This window comes from Dendropsophus ebraccatus, chromosome 6, assembly GCF_027789765.1.
Source record: "Dendropsophus ebraccatus isolate aDenEbr1 chromosome 6, aDenEbr1.pat, whole genome shotgun sequence".
NCBI lineage: Eukaryota > Metazoa > Chordata > Amphibia > Anura > Hylidae > Dendropsophus > Dendropsophus ebraccatus.
In genome coordinates, this window is record NC_091459.1 from 105758073 (window position 1) to 105777776 (window position 19704).

At 41.1% G+C, this 19704-nt stretch overlaps 2 protein-coding genes across 3 annotated transcripts in view; one reads left to right on the forward strand and one right to left on the reverse strand.

The window, feature by feature from the left end:
- LOC138794974 (claudin-10-like) overlaps positions 1 to 16149 on the forward strand; it is a 47805-nt gene extending 31656 nt beyond the window's left edge. For both annotated transcript variants that reach the window (XM_069973909.1, XM_069973910.1), the window contains 4 exons: positions 292 to 456; positions 10859 to 10940; positions 12771 to 12884; positions 15816 to 16149. In XM_069973909.1, the coding sequence (XP_069830010.1) occupies positions 292 to 456; positions 10859 to 10940; positions 12771 to 12884; positions 15816 to 15912 (458 nt within the window). In that variant the 3' untranslated portion in view covers positions 15913 to 16149. The remainder of the gene's footprint in view (positions 1 to 291; positions 457 to 10858; positions 10941 to 12770; positions 12885 to 15815) is intronic.
- Positions 16150 to 17021: 872 nt separating this feature from the next.
- Positions 17022 to 19237, reverse strand: DUSP28 (dual specificity phosphatase 28). Its single transcript, XM_069974243.1, has 2 exons — positions 18893 to 19237; positions 17022 to 17300 (listed from the first exon to the last, which is right to left on the reverse strand). Exons 1-2 carry the CDS (start codon positions 19235 to 19237, stop codon positions 17208 to 17210), a joined length of 438 nt encoding a protein of 145 aa, XP_069830344.1. The 3' UTR covers positions 17022 to 17207.
- Positions 19238 to 19704: the final 467 nt, after the last annotated feature.

The window sequence follows — 19704 nt, forward strand, 5'->3', positions numbered from 1 at the left end:
CTATTGAATTAGAATAGAGCTTGTGCATGGAAATGTATCTATAGTTACCCGATCTTTCAGTAGTAGGAGCGACTGCGCAATGTTTTCTCCATCAGAAAATGGAAAAAAATGAGTTTCATAGGATATAAACAAGTATGTCTTCAGATGGGCTCCAGGCTAAGTACATTTATTTCTTCTACAATGTAAAAACATTTTTTAAAAAGGAGAAAATGTGTGTATCTATGAGGGAACAATTACCCCTCTATGTATCACAAATAAGTCTCAATGAACTACTTTTTGTGTCTCCCACAGCTTTTATCCAGGCATGCCGTGCCCTGATGATCATCTCTCTCATCCTGGGTCTCTTTGCTTGTATACTCTCCTTATTTGGACTGAAGTGCACAAAATTTGGAAGTAGTGATGAATACGCCAAAGGAAAGATAGCTCTTTCTGGTGGACTGATCTTCATTTTAGCAGGTACAGTACATGAGTTTAATACAGCAATATTGGAACAACATTGTAACTTATGTAAGGCTCTGATTATTGTATTGCTTTTTCATACTGTCTACTGTATGTACTAATGTAGGCGAAAGTTCATTGGGTGTATGCTGATGTCCTGCTCTTGTCTGTCAGTGGTAGTTATGTAATTGGATGAGTTTTTCTTAAAGGTAAACCAAAGTGATTGACAGGTCACTTTGTCTGTCCATCACTTCCCCAGAGTGCGATGACAGGCAGAGAGCCATGGCTAGGACACCACCCAGATGACTAGTCACGGCTTTCCCCATCTCGCACGCGTGATTATAAAGTGATTTACCGGGACCTGAAGCTACAGTAACCGCCAACACAATACAAGTGAGGTCTGTGCAGCCATTCTGGGAATCTAATCAGCACAAATGTGCTGATTGGTTCCCTTAAAGTTGTTATCATGCCTGGCCAATATGAATCGTGAGCCTACTTAGTAAGAGGTTGCTGAATTACTAAGAGAGTAATGGTGCGTTTACACAGAAAGATTTATCTGACAGATTTTGGAAGCCAAAGCCAGGAATGGATTTGAAAAGAGGATAGATTCCAGTCTTTCCTTTATGACCTGATCTCTGTTTATAGTCTGCTCCTGGTTTTGGCTTCAAAGATCTGTCAGATAAATCTGTCTGTGTAAACGCACCATAAGACTACTATTGCGGATCTGAGAAGGTCCATGTGCCACACTTGGTCTTATATTAATGTTTGCAAGTCTTTATGTTTATTGAACTTTTGTGTCCTTGAGGTGGACCCAATAGGTGCCATTGGACCAGAAGCCACTACCGTCCTAATATCTTTTCCCATAGCCTGCCTTACACTTTGGACAGTGTTACCCAACATGTGTCCCCCTGTTTCCGACAACATCATCAAATTTAAAGTGATTCATTTGTAAAAGATTAAAGAGATTGTCTGCTTTTCAACTATACTTTTTGAAAATTAATAGAGAGAAATATCTTCATCTATTAGCCAGTGTCTCATTCTCTGGCAGATTTAGCATGTATTTGTATTGTTTTTTAATGGAAAATGTATCCAGCTTCATGAGCGCACCATATGAATTTAACAGTTGATGTTTAGATTCTCAACAGATCCCAGTTGTTCACTGGGGGTCACAGGCTATGTTCACACATAGCATTGAATTGGCACTATTTTGCAGTGAATTATGCTATTTGAGAGTAAATTTAAATTTGCTGCAATTACGTCAAAATTATTGCTACTCTACCACCAAATTGCAAGCACCAATTAAATGCATGTTAAATGCTATGAATATAGCCTTAACAGTAAAATGTGCTTTGATCAGTTAATTTTCTGGGGAAAGTTTTTTTTGTCTTTTAACAAAAAAAAATTGTCCAAACCCTTAAAAACCCAAACAGGGAGGACTTTGATTAAAAACCATTTTTAGGAAAAATTCAAAACAATGTTGGATTATTATAAAAATATAGAAGTATTAAATTTGGGAGCAGTACTGTCCACAGTAACAAATGTTGATTAAATAGGCACTGTCATTATCAATAAATAATGTTAAATCAACATTGATACACATCTACGTCTTTCAATTTACTTCATTTATTTTTTTGCCTATTTTCTATATAAAAATGGTGCTATAAAATTGGCCACTAGGTGTCTCACTTACTGGAAACTGTAGTCAGGGGCTCCAACACTAAAAAAAATTGGTCTTTTGTAATAGCAAGAGAGGAGACCAAATACAGGAAGTGATGTCAGTTGTTCCTCTGCTCTGCCCAGCCTGGCCCAGTAAAGTTGAAGCTGATTGGCCACACTTAAAGTAATCATATCACCCCTCGTACTCCTGCTTCATTTCGTCGGTTAACATGTAACTTAGGTTAGGATTCAGGGCAGTTAGGCCCCATTTCCTTGCTGTGGTGAGGGCCAAACTGCAGTGAAGCCCCACCTAGTTAACACTGTTTACCAATGAAATGAAGCAATTTTAAAGCATAAAGCCACAGTCAGGTTTTATACAGGTATACACTACCGTTCAAAAGTTTGGGGTAACCCAAACAATTTTGTGTTTTCCATGAAAAGTCACACTTATTCACCACCATACCTTGTGAAATGAATAGTAAATAAGAAAATAGAATACCAGCTGCCTGCTTCTGCTGTAAATAGTTCTTGCACAATTTGGAGGTGTGTTTAGGGTCATTGTCCTGTTGTAGGATGTAATTGGCTCCAATTAAGCGCTGTCCACTGGGTATGGCATAGCGTTGCAAAATTGAGTGATAGCCTTCCTTATTAAGAATCCCTTTTACCCTGTACAAATCTCCCACCTTACCAGCACCAAAGCAACCCCAGACCATCACATTACCTCCACCATGCTTAACAGATGGCGTCAGGCATTCTTCCAGCATCTTTTCATTTGTTCTGCGTCTCACAAACGTTCTTCTTTGTGATCCAAACACCTCAAACTTGGATTCATCCGTCCACAACACTTTTTTCCAGTCTTCCTCTGTCCAATGTCTGTGTTCTTTTGCCCATCTTAATCTTTTTCTTTTATTGGCCAGTCTCAGATATGGCTTTTTCTTTGCCACTCTGCCCTGAAGCCCAAAATCCCGCAGCCGCCTCTTCACTGTAAATGTTGACACTGGTGTTTTGCAGGTACTATTTAATGAAGATGCCAGTTGGGGACCTGTGAGGCGTCTGTTTCTCAAACTAGAAACTCTAATGTGCTTATCTTCTTGCTTAGTTGTGCAACGCGGCCTCCCACTTCTTTTTCTACTCTGGTTAGAGCCTGTTTGTGCTGTCCTCTGAAGGGAGTAGTACACACCGTTGTAGGAAATCTTAAATTTCTTAGCAATTTCTCGCATGGAATAGCCTTCATTTCTAAGAACAAGAATAGACTGTCGAGTTTCAGATGAAAGTTCTCTTTTTCTGGCCATTTTAAACGTTTAATTGACCCCACAAATGTGATGCTCCAGAAACACAATCTGCTCAAAGGAAGGTCAGGTTTGTAGCTTCTGTAATGAGCTACACTGTTTTCAGATGTGTGAACATGATTGCACAAGGGTTTTCTAATCATCAATTAGCTTTCTGAGCCAATGAGCAAACACATTGTACCATTAGAACACTGGAGTGATAGTTGCTGGAAATGGGCCTCTATACACCTATGTAGATATTGCACTAAAAACCAGACATTTGCAGCTAGAATAGTCATTTACCACATTAGCAATGTATAGAGTGTATTTGTTTAAAGTTAGGACTAGTTTAACCCCTTAAGGTCAAAGCCTATTTTCGTTTTTGCGCTTTTGCTTATTCCATTTTAAGTTTAAAAGTCCATAGCGCTTGCATTTTTTCACCTAGAGACGTATATGAGCGCTTATTTTTTGTGAAACCAATTGTACTTTGCAATGACCGGCATTATTTTTCCATAACATATGCTGCGAAACCGGAAAAAAATCATTTGCGCTGTCAAATTGAAAAAAAAAACGAATTTGTTTTGATTTCGGGGAGTTTTGCATTTACGCCGTCCGTCCTATGGTAAAACTGACTTGTTATGCATGTTCCTCAAGTTGTTACGATTACTATGATATATAACATGTATAACTTATATTGTATCTGATGGCCTGTAAAAAATTCAAACCATTGTTAACAAATATACGTTCCTTAAAATCGCTCCATTCCCAGGCTTATAGTGCATTTATCCTTTGGTCTATGGGGCTGTGTGAGGTGTCAGTTTTTGCGCCATGATGTGTTCTTTCTATCGGTACCTTGATTGCGCATATACGACTTTTTGATCGTTTTTTATTACATTTTTTCTGGATTTGATGCGACCAAAAATGCGCAATTTTGCACTTTGGAATTTTTTTGCGCTGACGCCGTTTACCGTGCGAGATCAGGAATGTGATTAATTAATAGTTTGGGCGATTACGCGCGCGGCGATACTACATATGTTTATTTATTTATTTATTTATTAATTTATATTTATAAAATGGGAAAAGGGGGGTGATTTGGACTTTTATTAGGGGAGGGGATTTTTTATTAATAAAAACACTTTTTTACTTTTTTTTTTACATGGACAAGAAGCTCCCCTGGGGGGCTTGTATATACATAGCACTGATCTCTAATAGAGATCAATGCTGTGTATATACAAAGCAAAGATCGATTAGATCGGTCATAGATTACTATGGCCTGCTGCAGGCCATAGCAATCTACTGCCGAGCCGGGATCAGCGTCATTCCGACGCTGAGGCCCGGCACGGCCAGAAGAACGGATCTCCCCCCCGCAATCGCATCGCGGGGGGGAGATCCGACCCACTAGACACCAGGGATGTTGTGCATAAAGCACTTCAATGCAGCTGTCAGGTTTGACAGCTGCATTGAAGTGCTTAATTAGACAGAGGCACTGCCCGGCTGCACGTGTCAGCCGGGATCAGCGCCGTTCAGAACACCCCCCGCGGCGCCATGACGTATCAGATACGTCATGGGTCGCTAAGGGGTTAAAGTTATCTTCATCAAAAAGTACTGTGCTTTTCCTTCAAAAATAAGGAAACTTCAATGTGACCCCAAACTTTTGAACGGTACTGTATATAAAAAAATTAAGCATCTAAGCTTGAGGATAGTGCGGAGAACCACACAAAGAGTAAGGGGGTCCCCATACAATTTTTTCCTGTTGCAGGTACACCCATCAATACTCTTTTATCTAAACCTTTAGCCAGCTTCATTTCTCCTTCCATAATAATTCTTGGAATATTTTTTCTTTGCTGAATAACTCTTATCTGCTCCTCATAATTAGAGATGAGGGAACCAAATTTCCCGAACTGAGATTTGTTAAAAACTTTGGAAAAAGTTTGGTTTGCAAACAAACCAAATTTTTTCAGATGAACCCAGTACAAAATTGCAGCCGCACATTGTACATTAAATTACTTTAAAAGCCCTGAGCTGTGGACAGGGGTGAATCACTGACACACAATAAGTCATTGTACACCAGTGATCCACCACTGTCCACAGCTCTCCTGGGTGAAGTTAATCCTGTAAAGCAGCTGCAGGTTACTTCAGGCGACCTGTTCTAAAATTTTGTCTGGCGTCAGGATTAGTGTAATTGATCTTGTAGTTTCTACCAAGACCTACTCCCTAAAACATTTGTCTGAGGTGATTACAGTGACGCCCTTGGTGCTGGTGACGTGCAATAGAAATCACCCAACAGACAAGCTATTATGGTTTAACAGTTACTATACTGCAACATTAGGTATAACAGGTTACAGTCTTTCATCTGTGGTGTACCTTCAAAATGGCCACCAGCCGGAGATGGGTCACTTAATATGGGTCAATAGGTGCAAATTTCTCTATCTCAAATATTCTTTCTGTGTGTATAGATAGAAGACAGAAGGAGGTAGTATAGTTTCTCCACTTGTTTAGTACAAACATTAAAAAAAGAGGATTGACAAACATAATTGAGTAGTTTAGTATATTTCCAAACTAAGTTTTATTCAGTGAACATATTTACAAGTGCATAATGTATCCATCACTTTGTTCATTAAATAAGTTGGAGCCTCCATGATCGCATGCAGTAAGATTGTGGTGTACACTAATAGCACCGCAATCCGACAGCACATCATCATGGAGGCTCCAGCATCTCTCTGGACTGAAGTGTCCCTAAATCATCATTAAACTTAGCAGGCTACCACTTAATGGCACCTGCATGGTGAGATTTTTCTACAGCAGAATACTGCAATTTCTATGAATCTATATTTCCAAATATTCCCTGATGAACCCATCTGCTATAAATGTAGGAAATGTGTCGGAAGTGGAATAAGACCAAAAAGAAATTAGGAATTGGATCTTCTATGAATCACTGTTTAAAAAAGCGAGCTAAGACATTGCATATCTACCTTTTGTGATTAATATACCATCACTAAGCAGGACATCCTTTAAAGTTTAAACCATTATTGAGGGACATCCCTTTATCCCATTGACCTAGCACTAATTGACAATTTGACGTTACCCAGGAGGAAGCACTACTAAGGGTGGTATTACACTGAACGATTATCATTCAAATAATTGTTAAATCGTTTAGATTTAAACTATAATCATTTAGTGTAATAGCAGATAACGATTAAACGACCAACGAGAATTCTTATCGTTGATCATTTGCAAATCGTTCGCATGTAATAGGATGTTGGTCGTTCGCAGTAGCAACGACAGGACGAACGCAGTAACGATTATAAGTAACGATCATTGTTCCGTGTAACTGGGTGAATGATTTAAGGCCTTTCGCCATGGCGGTCATTTGAGTTAGTCAATCATTAACCGTTGATCGTCTAAAAATCGCTTTGTGTAATAGTACCCTAAGTGTAGAGTGAGTTCCACCTGCTGTATGGGACACATGACCCAAGCAGCTCCTAGCTCGGGGACAACATCATTATCCCCCTGCTAGTAGGCCCTATATTAAGGTCTATATACATGCAAGTCACCTGATGCGGCTGGCCGATCACTGCTATGCTAGCAGTCAACTAGAGGTCCTCTAGCACATAGCAAGTTGCGTTCATTACAGTCTCCGTATAAAATAGCAAACATTATTCTTTATTCTATAAAACATGGCAGTAGTCTCAGTTACTGTTAAAATATTAAAATATTGCATTGCAATATTGGAACTCAAGCTTTACTTTTCGTGGTCCAAAAACCATGCACATTTCTTTAACGTTACATGTGGCCGACATGGCACAACTACAAAACTTTGGCAAATTGGGCCTACATAACAAAAGAACTGTTCCAAGGGTGTATACAACAGAGACTGTAGAACTGTAGAAGAAAGATATAAGACCAACCTTTGGCCTCTGACATATCTGTGCCTCCTGTCACTCCTGATGTCACAGACAGTTGGGAGCCTTTAGATGTAGAAGTGGCAGCCAATATGTTGGAGGATGCCCCCTCTGTTTCCGGGGGAATGATTGCCCTTAAAGGAGAAAGTGAGATGGGGTCTGACGAGCTTGGACTTCCCCTAGAGGTGAAGGTTAGATAGTGTCTCCCTTGGAAATAGAAGGGACTGGCTAGGTGGATTTGGCTGCTGTAGGGATGACTTATGCTCCGGGCAACGGTCTAAGACACAGATGCTCATGTGAGTTTTTTGTGCGGCCGCTTGAGATTCCCTCTGACTTCAATGCAATGTATCGTTTCTATTAATTATAGCTGTGATTAGTTAGCTGTTTAGTTTGTTTAAATTTCAGCCGAACCTGAAATGTGTGTCTGTCATGGCCGCGGCGGCATCCCGTGTTCCGGCCTGCCGTTCCAATCCCCCTTCTGCTTCTAGCAGTGGATGCCGAAGCCGCGTGAGTTTGGCATGGCAGGGCGCATTACCACCCTGTGCTCCTGGTCTCAGCTGTCACATATTTAAAAGGGCAGTGCGTCCCTAATTGGTTAGTTGCACCAATCCCCTTCCCTATAAATTACACACCTGTGCTGACCCTCCCTGTTGGATCCTCGGCATGCTTCTCTTAGTGTGTGGTTTCAGGTCTCTGTTGTTCCTGCCCGCTGTTTCTGCCCTTGTTTTCAGCTGCGAGTCCTACTGCTATCCCACTGTCTATCCACGTGTCTTCTGCTGCACCTCGCCTGCTGCCGTTAGCAAGCCTAGCCAGGGGTAGAGACCTGGGGGTCGCCTGCCGCAGCAAGTCCATCCCACCTGGCGGCAGGCACTGGTGAAGACCAGCGGTGCGGACCCTGGTGCAGCTACATCATCGCTAGCGGTGGTACAGTGGATCCACGACTTCAGTCATTACAGTGCCAAACTTCAGCGCACCTGCCAAGGCTAACTTTTAAAAAGTTTGCTCATCTCTACTCATAATCATTTACCTGTATCAGTACCTGTATTCATTCTTATCCCCGAATCATCAGCCCAAAAGATATATTCAAAATCCAGTTCAATTTACAAATCAATGTCTAGCAATCTAGGCTGGGGAGAGTAGTTTATCCTGTTCCCCTTACAAAAGTAACTTTGCCATTGATTCTAACTTTGATGCTTGTTTGATGTGATCAGCAGAACGCTCTCCCCCTCTTAATTTTTTTTTTGCTTTTCCATTCTGTCACTGCTAATATATTTATTCAGAATTTATTACTGCAGACATCGCCGCTCCCATTATATATTATTTTTATATATATATTTACAATAATCCAACAAGGAATCTAATTCTTTACAGCAATGAAGGTTTTCTTTCAGTTTTTACTTAAATCTCTCTCTGGTGGAGGTTTTAAAGGGGTCCCCTTACAATAAGCAAATTAAAGCACATTCTGCTGGTGACACCAGTGAACAGCTGTGATCTGTCGAGAACTGCAGAATTCATATGGTGCACCTCCACAGGGTAAATGGAGCCAAACACATTTTCTATTAAAAAACAATACACGTGCATGCTGGAGAATGAGACTGACTAATTGATAATGGATTATCAGAATTTCTGCATAATCATGTATAATTGGTTAATATTATAATATTATATTTATAATATATTTCCTGGACCACCCAGAATTTGGTTTTCCATATTTCTTATTCAGAACAAATGGAAAACTTTCGAGAACCATTATTATAAAAGCAAAGGGCGGACAATTTATGTGTGCTGTTGCCTGTCTATCATCCCATGCCGGCCGCTGGAACTGTTCTTGGTTTATAAATGCTTTAGGAATTAGTTTTGTTTGAGCCATGCGACAATGCTATAAATTACAGATTATACACAAAGAGTGATTTAAGTGCTGGATGCGGCCTGGGCTAGGTAATCGGAGCTGAATAATGCTTGATAAATATTAAATAGGACAGGAACAAAAACAGCAGTTCAGCTTAGGAGATGCAGATGATGTATATGTGCTCCTCCGAGGCTGTATACGGTAATATTTTGAATCTCAGTTTAGAATCTTATTCTCGTGAATAAGCAAAACCAGAAATAGGTAAAAAGCCCAGGCAAACCACATTTTTGACTTGAATAAGTAATGAACTAACCTGAGCCCACACTTTGTTGATCCTTGTATGCTCAATTTTGAGCAGACTTTGTATCCTGTATTACAGCCCAATTTTAGTCCAGAGCTGCATTCACTACTCAAGAATGAAAAGAATCATATAAATTAATATCAGACAGTTATGCAAATTGGTAAATACTTTTATAATTTTTATATACATAATTCATTTTCTTTTTGCACAAGAAGAAATTAAAAATCACAGTACTTATCAGCTGCTGTATGTCCTGTAATAAGTGGTGTGTTCTTTTCAGTATGACACAGTGCTCTCTAATGCCACCTCTGTCTGTGACAGGAATTGTCCAAAGTTTGAGACTGTAAAGAAAAAAACACTACCTTCAGGACATACAGCAGCCTATAAGTACCCTACTTAAATGCTTGAGATTTTTTTTTAAATAAAAGTAATTTACAAATCTATAGAACTTTCTGACAGCAGTGGATTTGAAAACAATTTTGTTCCCTTAAGAACCTCTTTAATTGATGTGAATCTATACCATTTATTTGGTGATCAGAAATCCTAGCCAGTCATGTATTCCAAAATGCACCTAGTGCCATGGTTTTTGTGAAAATTATCTTTTATTCTTAACTGGCAGTGTCAATGAGGCGTGGCCTACAGCATCCGTGCTCTGTGACACTGTTACTGTGTTCTTCTCTGCCCCCATGGCTTTCGTTAAGCCCCCTGGCTTTCTTCTATTCAGCCATAGTACAAATGGTGTCTATGTCCATAAGCGGTGAAGCTTCTTGTTCTAGGCTACCATGTCGTTAAGCCTGTGCCATCTTCACCAGTGCTCAGAATCTGTCATTTCTGTGGTGCTGTGCCGTACTACACTACAGTCACTACAAAGTGGAGCCTGTACATCTCACAGCGCTTGCACCATAGAAATGACAGCTCCCGGGCGCTGGTAAAGACAACACAGACGCACTGAAATGGTAGCCTAGAACAAGAAGCTTTGCCGTGTCAGTGTGCCTGCATTGCATAGGATTGCTTCAGCACATGTGCACAAGGGGTGTAATTAAGGCCAAGGAAGGTGGAGAACAACATAGTAGATGCATTGCAGGCCTAGGTCATGGATGCTTTTTACCACACCTCATTGACACAGAATAAAGGATCATTTTTACAAAAAACATGGCACCAGGAGCATTTTGAAAGACACAAAAGGATTTATGATCACCAAACCAGTAGCTTAGGGGGAGGGTGGATATATGGAAACAGATTCACTTTAGCTGTGTAATTCAATTGTGTAACTGCTTCTATAAAACAACTAGAAACCTCCAAGACTACCATTTAGCTGTCATTCATACACACCCATATATACATCCATTGTACAGTACGTATAAAATATATAAACATATCGACAACACAAATGCAATGTCATAGTCTGACATAATCTTTATGAACCGTTATTATTTCTATACAGGAATATGTTGCCTGGTGCCAGTATCCTGGTATGCGGCCAGCATCACGCAGCAGTTTTTTGATACACGCTATAGTGGACAAAGGTGAGTACGTTTTATAATTTAATGAAAGAATTTTGCATTTGTATACAGTTACATTAACTTTTATTGATTCATTGAGGAATAAAGATGTATTCTAGCGGCACAACATTTTTTATATTTGACCTGTGGTGCTGTAAAAACAAAAAGAAGTGGCAGTCAGCTTCCCTGCTCCACCACATCTGCCATTATTCCAGCATTCCTGGTCCCCGCTGCTCTGCTGCTTCCTGTCATGTGTTACCTCCCCATGCATGACCCACCGCAGACCAGGCAACTTAGAGAAAGAATTAAGTGTGTGTACTACTGCAAACAGCCCAGCTCTGACTGCCGAATGCTGAACCTGGCTATCCCACAGACAGTAAATACAATGGTAGCAGAGCATGCAGGCTGCCACTTCATTCACGTGGGTGACAAATGACCTCCCTTCTTGTGATCAGAGGTGGTTCCAGTAGTCAGACCCCTGCTGATCAGCTAGATATCTCCTATCATGTGGACCTAGATAGCATTTAATCTTGGCATACCCCCTTAAAGGATAGATCTCAGGAAGTCTGTGTGGTAGCAGACATTCAGCATTTCCCACTCACACAGCAGATTCAACCTCACCCCATCACTGTTGGCATCCCCCACGGCTTCATCAACTATACGTCTACCCTTGGGCAGATCATAAAATCCCATGGCTTCAAGTACAATTTCTATGCACATGACACACATTTATCTCTCTGGTCCAGATATCACCTCTCTGCTATCCAGGATCCCAGAATATCTATCAGCTATATCTCTCTTCTTCTTTTCCCACTTTCTTAAACTCAACATGGATAAAATTGAATTCATGATCTTTCTCCCCTTTTGCTCCAATTACAGTCAATGGCTGTGCTCTCTTCCCTCTCACTCAAGTCCACTGCCTTGGGGTCACCTTTGATTCTGCTCTGTCATTTAAACATCCAGGGTTGACCACCTCCTGCCGCCTCCACTTCAAAAATATTTCCAGAATCCGCTCTTTCCTTAACCCTGACTCCACAAAACTGCTGGTATATGCCCTAATCATCTCCTGCTTAGACGACTGCAACATCCTCCTCTCTGGCCTTCCATTTAACACCCTTGCCCCCCTCCAGGTCATCCTTAACTCTGCTGCCCGACTAATCCACCTCGTCCCTCACTCATCCTCTCTCTCTCCTCTCTGCCAATCCCTTCACTGGCTCCCCATTGCCTAACTAATTCAGTATAATTGTTAACCCTGACTTACAAAACCTGATATCCCAATACCGCCCCTCATCCTATCTCCAATACTCACAAGATCTCCATCTGTTTACCCCCCCCCCCTATTCTTTTAACTTAATGGACCAGTCTCTTGTTTACTTTATTTATGTTGTTTTATGTTACATTCTATTTGTTAACACTTATTATATGTACAGCGCTCTGGAAAAAAAGAGGGCACTCTGAAAGTAAATACTAATAATAGGGGGAGTTTATAAGCTGTGTTGGAAGCATTGCTTATTGTGATAACCCCTGTACATATACCATGAATGTTATAGAGGGCACTCATTTCTAGCTATAAAGCAGTAGATGTAATCTTCATTTTCAAAAAGTGGTACTAGATAGATAGATAGATAGATAGATAGATAGATAGATAGATAGATAGAAGAGATAGATAGATAGGAGTAGATAGATAGACAGATAGATAGATAGGAGCTAGATAGATAGATAGATAGATAGATAATAGATAGATGATAGACAGACAGACAGACAGACAGACAGACAGATAGATAGATAGATAGATAGATAGATAGATAATTATCTATTTACAGATGCAATATTGATACCATATTTTCTTATCAGGTATGAACTCGGCTCTGCACTATATATAGGATGGGCTGGATCTCTGCTGGCCATTCTTGGTGGTTCTCTTCTTTGCTGCTCTTTCAAGAAAAAGAAAAAATCTGCTAAAAAAGGGTAGGTTCAATAAGCATATCAGAACAATGATTCTTACTTTTTCATCTGTTGCAATCATGTCATAGCAAGAACTGTGATACTGTATGCCCAAAGCAGGGATGATGACGAACAGCCCAATATGTTGCTGATGGAGCCTTAGGGGCCTATTCCACAGAGTGATAATTGGCCCAATTTGGCGGATTATCACTCCATGGAATAGAGACAACGATCAACCAATGATCTTGTTATCAGTTGATCATTTAATTAGATTCAAACCTAAAATCATCGAGCACCGACCGTGCATTGCTGCGTGGAATAGCGATGCGCAGCGTGCGTCCGACGATTTCACAAGCACCATACTTTACCTAAACATGTTGCAGGGCTTCTCCTGCGCTCTTTCTTCCTCCCGGTCCCGCAGCATCAGCTTCGGAGCAGCCTGTCTTAGCTGACAGACCGCTCAGCCAATCACTGGCCAGGACCGCCGTGGCCAGTGATTGGCTGAGCGGTCTGTCATGTCCCTGCAGCCCTCGCTAAATGATTATAGGGCCATGTAATAGGCCTAGTAAATGAGCGCCGATCTAGCAGATCATTTACATTATTGATCAGGCCCCCATCGGCCTGTGGAATAGGAACCTTAGACTTCAATGAGCCAAATGTGGTCCATCCCTTTCTTAAACGTATATGTTATCTGGGTAGTGCATTTGACCACATACTTTAATTCTACACAGAAAGTGCATATTAGGGAAATGGACCAAATGTCACAATGATAAAACTTTGGCCTATTAAGTCTATGGGTCTGTTGGCAACACATTTTGCTGTATAGGGTATCCCTTTTTAATATTTTGCTGACAGTCTGACATAGACTTAAAGAATCGCTGTCCTGAACATTTTTTTTTTTGCAGAAATCAATAGTCCAGGCGATTTTAAGAAACTTTGTAAATGGGTTTATTAGGCAGATATGCCATTATCTGCATTTAAAAAGACTTTTCCCAGGTCCCCCCCTCCTCTCCTTTCTGTCATCCACTGCTAAAAATCAGGAAATTGTGACTTGTTGCATCAGACACAACCCTGTCTGTTCTATAGAGAGGGGAGGAGGGAGTTAGCCAGCAGCAGAGAGCTGAGAACACAGGATTATACAAACACAGAGCTGGGTGAAGCTGTATTCAGAGGTCAGAGAGGTCAGTGCTGACTGTCAGATGAGAGAGAGAGTGATGTTGCTGTAGATTAACTCTTTGTTGTCCTGTTTTGGTGTTTTATTTCCCTCGCTCCATAGGAGAGGAATGAAGACAGGGGGAAGACCTTCAAACTGCTTTTTCATGATAAAAATTCATTTTTCGGCTAATAAACCCAATTACAAAGTTTCTTAAAATCGCCTGGACTATTGATTTCTGCAAAAAATAATTTCACGACAGTGACACTTTAAAGACATGGTGTAAGCAGTCGTTTAACTAGTTGTAAAGTAAATCTGTCTACCATCTGTAAATCTGTCATACATATTAAAGGGGTTATTCAGCAAAATATTTTCCTTTCAAATCAGCTGGTTTTAGAAAGTTATATAGACTTGTAATTTACTTCTAGTTAAAAATCTCAAGTCTTCCTACACTTATCAGCTGCTGTATGTCCTGCAGGAAGTGCTGTTTTCTGTTCAGTCTCACACAGTGCTGTCTGCTCTGCTGCCACCTCTGTCCAAGACAGGAACTGTCTAGAGCAGGAGAGGTTTTCTATGGAGATTTGCTACTGCTCTGGACAGTTCCTGTCTCGGACAGAGGTGGCAGCAGAGAGCACTGTGTCAGACTGAAGAGAAAACAACATTTCCTTCAGGACATACAGCAGCTGATAAGTATAGGAAGACTTGAGATTTTTAAATAGAAGTAAATTACAAATCTATATGACTTTCTGAAACCAGTAAATTTGAAAGAAAAAGATTTTTGCTGGACAACCCCTTTAAGCTGGTGCTAGTAATAAAAGCAGTGCTGCCATACCTAATAATCCTGCATCTGTGCTTTTAGCTTGATAAAATATTAGTAGTGGGCCAAGAAAATAGAACCCTATGCCAGCCCCCAGGGCACTGTCACAGGAGAATGGCACTAGCTCATTTAATTCTTAATAAACTATATATTTTTACACACACACAAATAATGTACATTGTGTTTAGAGATGAGCGAACCTCAAGCGGTGGATGCTGAAGTTGGATAAAGCTCTAAGGTTGTCTGGAAAACATGGATACAGCCAATGACTATATTCATGTTTTCCACATAGCCTTAGGGCTTTATCCAACTTCAGCAGCTACCGCTAAATCTGCAGTGTGTGAACGCTGGCAAAGGCCCTATGTACATGGCAGAGTTATTTGCATGGACACTTATGGCAGAGTACTGAGGCTAAAAGACCCCCGTAGTACATGGCACAGTAGGTGCCATATGGATATAGCTATTAAACCAGTAGTACATAGGGAATGCGGTTGAGCAGGCCACTTTTTTGTATGAATTTCTGCACTTGATTGGGTGTCCTAATGCTGCGTTTACACGGAACGATAATTCGCCCGATCGTACGATTAACGATTTCAAAGTAACGATTTTTTTTATAACGGTCAGCGTTTAGATGGAACGATATATCGTACGGAAAATTCGTTTTGCGATCGCTTAAGCCTATCTCGCACATAGGAAAAATCGGTGAACGACTGTTTACACGGAACGATCTGTGAATTTTTTTCGAACAACGAATGACGATTTTAGAACATGTTATAAGATCTAAATGAACGATTTCTCGCTCGTCGCTGGATCAATCACTGCGTTTACACGTACGATTATTCTTCAAATTCGATCGTTATTCGTGTAAACGCAGCATAATAAAGCTTTGTATAAACTGAAGCATCTGTATTGCCGTGTGGATGAGGTCTTCAAAGAATTGTCACCCTTACCACATATGTAATGGACACGTTTTTTTTTCTTGCAGAGCCACTGCATATATCTACAACAAGCAACCTGACAGTGAATTCACACAGTTCAAGGAGATGAGAGAGAGCGCCGCAAACTCTAGAGCCTATGTCTAGCCTGGGATAGGGAGTGACCTACAGAAGCCATGTCGAGCCATTTTGTACTGAACCTTTATCTTTTTCATATGTGAATCAATGTGTTTTTTTAGTGCACACCATTACTTACACTGACAGAAATAAGGGCACATGTAGAAGGTAATTCAGCATATGTTAGCATTTCATTTTGTATGTTTTGAATGTTATTTGTATGACAATGTGCATATTGGAAACAATAAAAGTCGTAATCTGGATAAATGGTGTTGGTTTGGGTGTGTTCACATGGGGCATCTTTCCCAAGAAACAATGGTTATGGTGTGCAGAGTGACATCCAATGGAACATAACATTTTGCAAGATGATCACAAGCAGAAAGGGAGACAGGTAGGTGAGATCACAGTTCTCTGCACATTAACCTGCAATGTACATGGACTGGCCTGGTCTGAGGCAATAGGCCACAGCAGTTCAACATCCAGCATAAAAGTCGATTAATCTAATTTCTTCCTCCAGTTGGCACGTTTTGGTCTGAAGTCCTGGATAATGAATGCAGGTGCCACAAAATGACATAGGGCATCTTAGTCCCCTTAGTTATACTGTATGCATACAATATAGATGAGATGCTTGAATGACAGCTTGTCGCTTGCAGTACCAGCTGGATGAACATCACTTTTTTTTAAATTGAAATATGGGTGCGCCTGCGTTCCAATTATCCATAGCAGACAATGTAAGGTGCGTCCGGAGCTGCACTTTACATTGAGTGCACAGCGAATAGCGGCTGCCCAAAATTAACATGTCACTTTTTTGTGCAGCCGCATGGAATGCCAGCCGGAGTGTATATGCCTGCAGGAATTCCATAGTAATAAAAGCGATCGGCCACTGTTTTAGAGGAGCCATTGACAGAGGCCTAACTTAAAGTCCATGGGCCCCAGGGTAAAATCTGTCATAGGGCCCCTTACCTATAATGCTTCATTATAATACTGGCCCCCCTCACATGCGGAAGACTTTATGAAGCCCCTCAGGCTTCTGGGTCCAGGTGCACCCCTATAGCTATGCCTTTGGTTGCTGGGATCATCAGTACCAGAGAATGGTTGCAACTATGTCAGCACTGTTCATGAGCCTCTTTTACCTGATGGAGATCCAGCACTGATTAGAAGACACTGCTCGTATCTGCCAGACAAAGACTAAATAATTTCCATGATGTAGTTTGAAGTAATCCTTTGTCCCTTTACTTCTTCTCACAAAGGCTGGTGATACTAGATGTTTAGGCGATCTAATGTAGGAATTTTTTTGGTTCATGACGGAAAAAAAAGTTGCACATTCAATTATTTGGCTGCAAAGATTTTTCATATGATTCCAACTGGGACCAGAACCCTTCATTTGGTTCTATGGATGGTCGTACTGCTTTAACCATCTGCAAGAGAACAAATGAGATTCTTAGAATTGTATTACAGATGTAAGGTCAATTGTATTACATGAGTGACGGTATAAGCTTATGTGCTCTTCTTTAATTTACCTAGGATAATAAAGTAAAGACACTATGTAAGTTAAGATACATGTATTTAGGAGGTGTCTGGAATTTTAGATAGCCCTCTTATTCTTAAAGTGAAAAACTTTTGACGTGACAGGGAGTCATGAAAAGTCTAAGGGGGACATTTATTAAGGCTGGTGTACTCATACATTGGTCGTAAGTTAGGCCCGCCATCTTTCCAAATTCACTAAGAGACACACTCTTTTACTGAATCCGGCAGGCCGTGCGCCCAACCCTGCTTCCAGCAGGGGTAGATTTTAATCATGATTTACACCATAATTCATGATGAATGAGGCGCAGGAGGAGGCCACCCCGCCATGCCGTGCCCTCATAGGCGGCCAAGCGGGGGATATGGCAGGCATACAAAAGGGGCAAATCTGCGCCTTCTCCCTTGTGTAACCCCAGTCGTAGGTTTGATGAATGTCCCCCTCAAGCCGCATTCACACATTCTATGTTTCACATGTGACATGGACATGGAGTGCCTGTAACGGAGTTCCGCCCCCCCCATAACTGTATGAATATGGGCCGCGCTGTAATGACAGAGCCGCATGGCACAGAAAATGGTGATCCTTTAGCTAAAGTATTCTGTGTAAAAAATAGGGTCTGATCCGCAATACCGGACGTAGTCATTGGTACTTTTTCTACTTGAACTGTACCTATCATTTAAACAAATTTCCAACATGTCATAGTGACACATCAGTGGTTTGTATCAGTGGGTATGGGTGGTAAGACCCCCGCCGATGACTAGAACAAAGGGGCAGAAGCTCTGCCCTTTAATCTCTGCTCTCACAGAATTAGGTCTACTGCTACATGAGAGCAGAGATGAAGGGGCAGAGTGCACAACTGCTGAGTGTGTCTGCCCCTTCGTTCTAGCGATTGTCGGGGGTCTCAGTACCGGGGCCCCCTATTGATAAAAGCCTCTGATATGTGGCTATTAGAGATGAGCGAACCCCGAGCATGCTCGAGTCCATTCGAACCAGAACTTTCGGCATTTGATTAGCGGTGGCTGCTGAACTTGGATAAAGCCCTAAGGCTATGTGGAAAACATGGATATAGTCATTGGCTGTATCCATGTTTTCCAGACAACCTTAGAGCTTTATCCAACTTCAGCAGCCACTGCTAATCAAATGCCGAACGTTCGGGTTCTGATCGACTCGAACCCGAACCCAGTGTGCTCATCTCTAGTGGCTATAACACGTAAAAAGTTTGTTTAAATTATAGGTACAGGTTGTTGTTTTTTGTTTTTTTTTTAAAGCAGATTTGTTTTCTATCTGAATTACTATTTGTGCATATAATTCCATGATATTAGATTTAAATAGGTTTCAAATTTCAACTTTTTTAAAAAGGGAATTCCAGGATCCGATAAAACTGACTTTCCCGGAACAGGTCAGCCTGATGTCAGGTGATGCAACCATGTAGTTCAGTAACAGCAATGGACTCTCATCTCTTCACAGATAATGATGAGACTGCCATACCTGAAAGGCGTCCTTAAGTGACATTTTCCTATGCTTTATCAGGTAGGCGATACAGATTGTTGCAGATCGACTTCGCCCGTGTTTGCAGTAGACCAGGCACTTCCCACCACTTTTTATAGTACTGTCTATCAGCTCCACACACTGGTCAAAATACTCGGAGAGCTTCTGCAGTGGATCATCAAACACAGGGATACGCAGCTTCTGGACATCAATGTCTGGGAATGGCTGTGTCTTGGAAACATTAATGCAGCAAGTCACCCCTTCTGCCATGAGAGAATCCTTCTTGCAGGCCGCTCTGGCATTGCTGATGATCAGGGAATCTGTCACTTTAAACAGTTCTGACATGTCTCCACGACTCTGGTGCAAGTCACACAGAGTACGAAAAAGAATAAAAATATCTAGAAGTCACGTTAATTAAAAACCTACAAGAGGCCTTCTCCTTGGTGCTGTGAATGCACCACTGACTCAGGAACGTCCTGGTCGAATTTTCATGAGATATTTTAGGATCCTGACCTCTGACAAGTGCTCGCTGCTATGGAGAAGAAGCCTCCTGATAAAAATAGACAGCAGGACATCACATCAATGAGAAGCATTAGGGTCCATTTACACAGAAAGATTATCTGACAGATTATCTGACAAAGATTTGAAGCCAAAGCCAGGAATGGATTTGAAAAGAGGAGAAATCTCAGGCTTTCCTTTATGACCTGATCTCTGTTTATAGTCTGTTCCTGGTTTTGGCTTTAAATCTTTGGCAGATAATCTGTCAGATAATGTTTCTGTGTAAATGGACCCTTATGCTGGGTTTACACGGA

Coding starts and splice junctions, on each gene's coding strand:
- DUSP28 (XM_069974243.1), bottom strand. CDS start 19,237: ATGTCAGAACTGTTTAAAGTGACAGATTCCCTGATCATCAGCAATGCC. Junction 17,301..18,892: donor CACTTAAGGACGCCTTTCAG/GTATGGCAGTCT, acceptor GTTCTCTTGCAG/ATGGTTAAAGCAGTACGACC.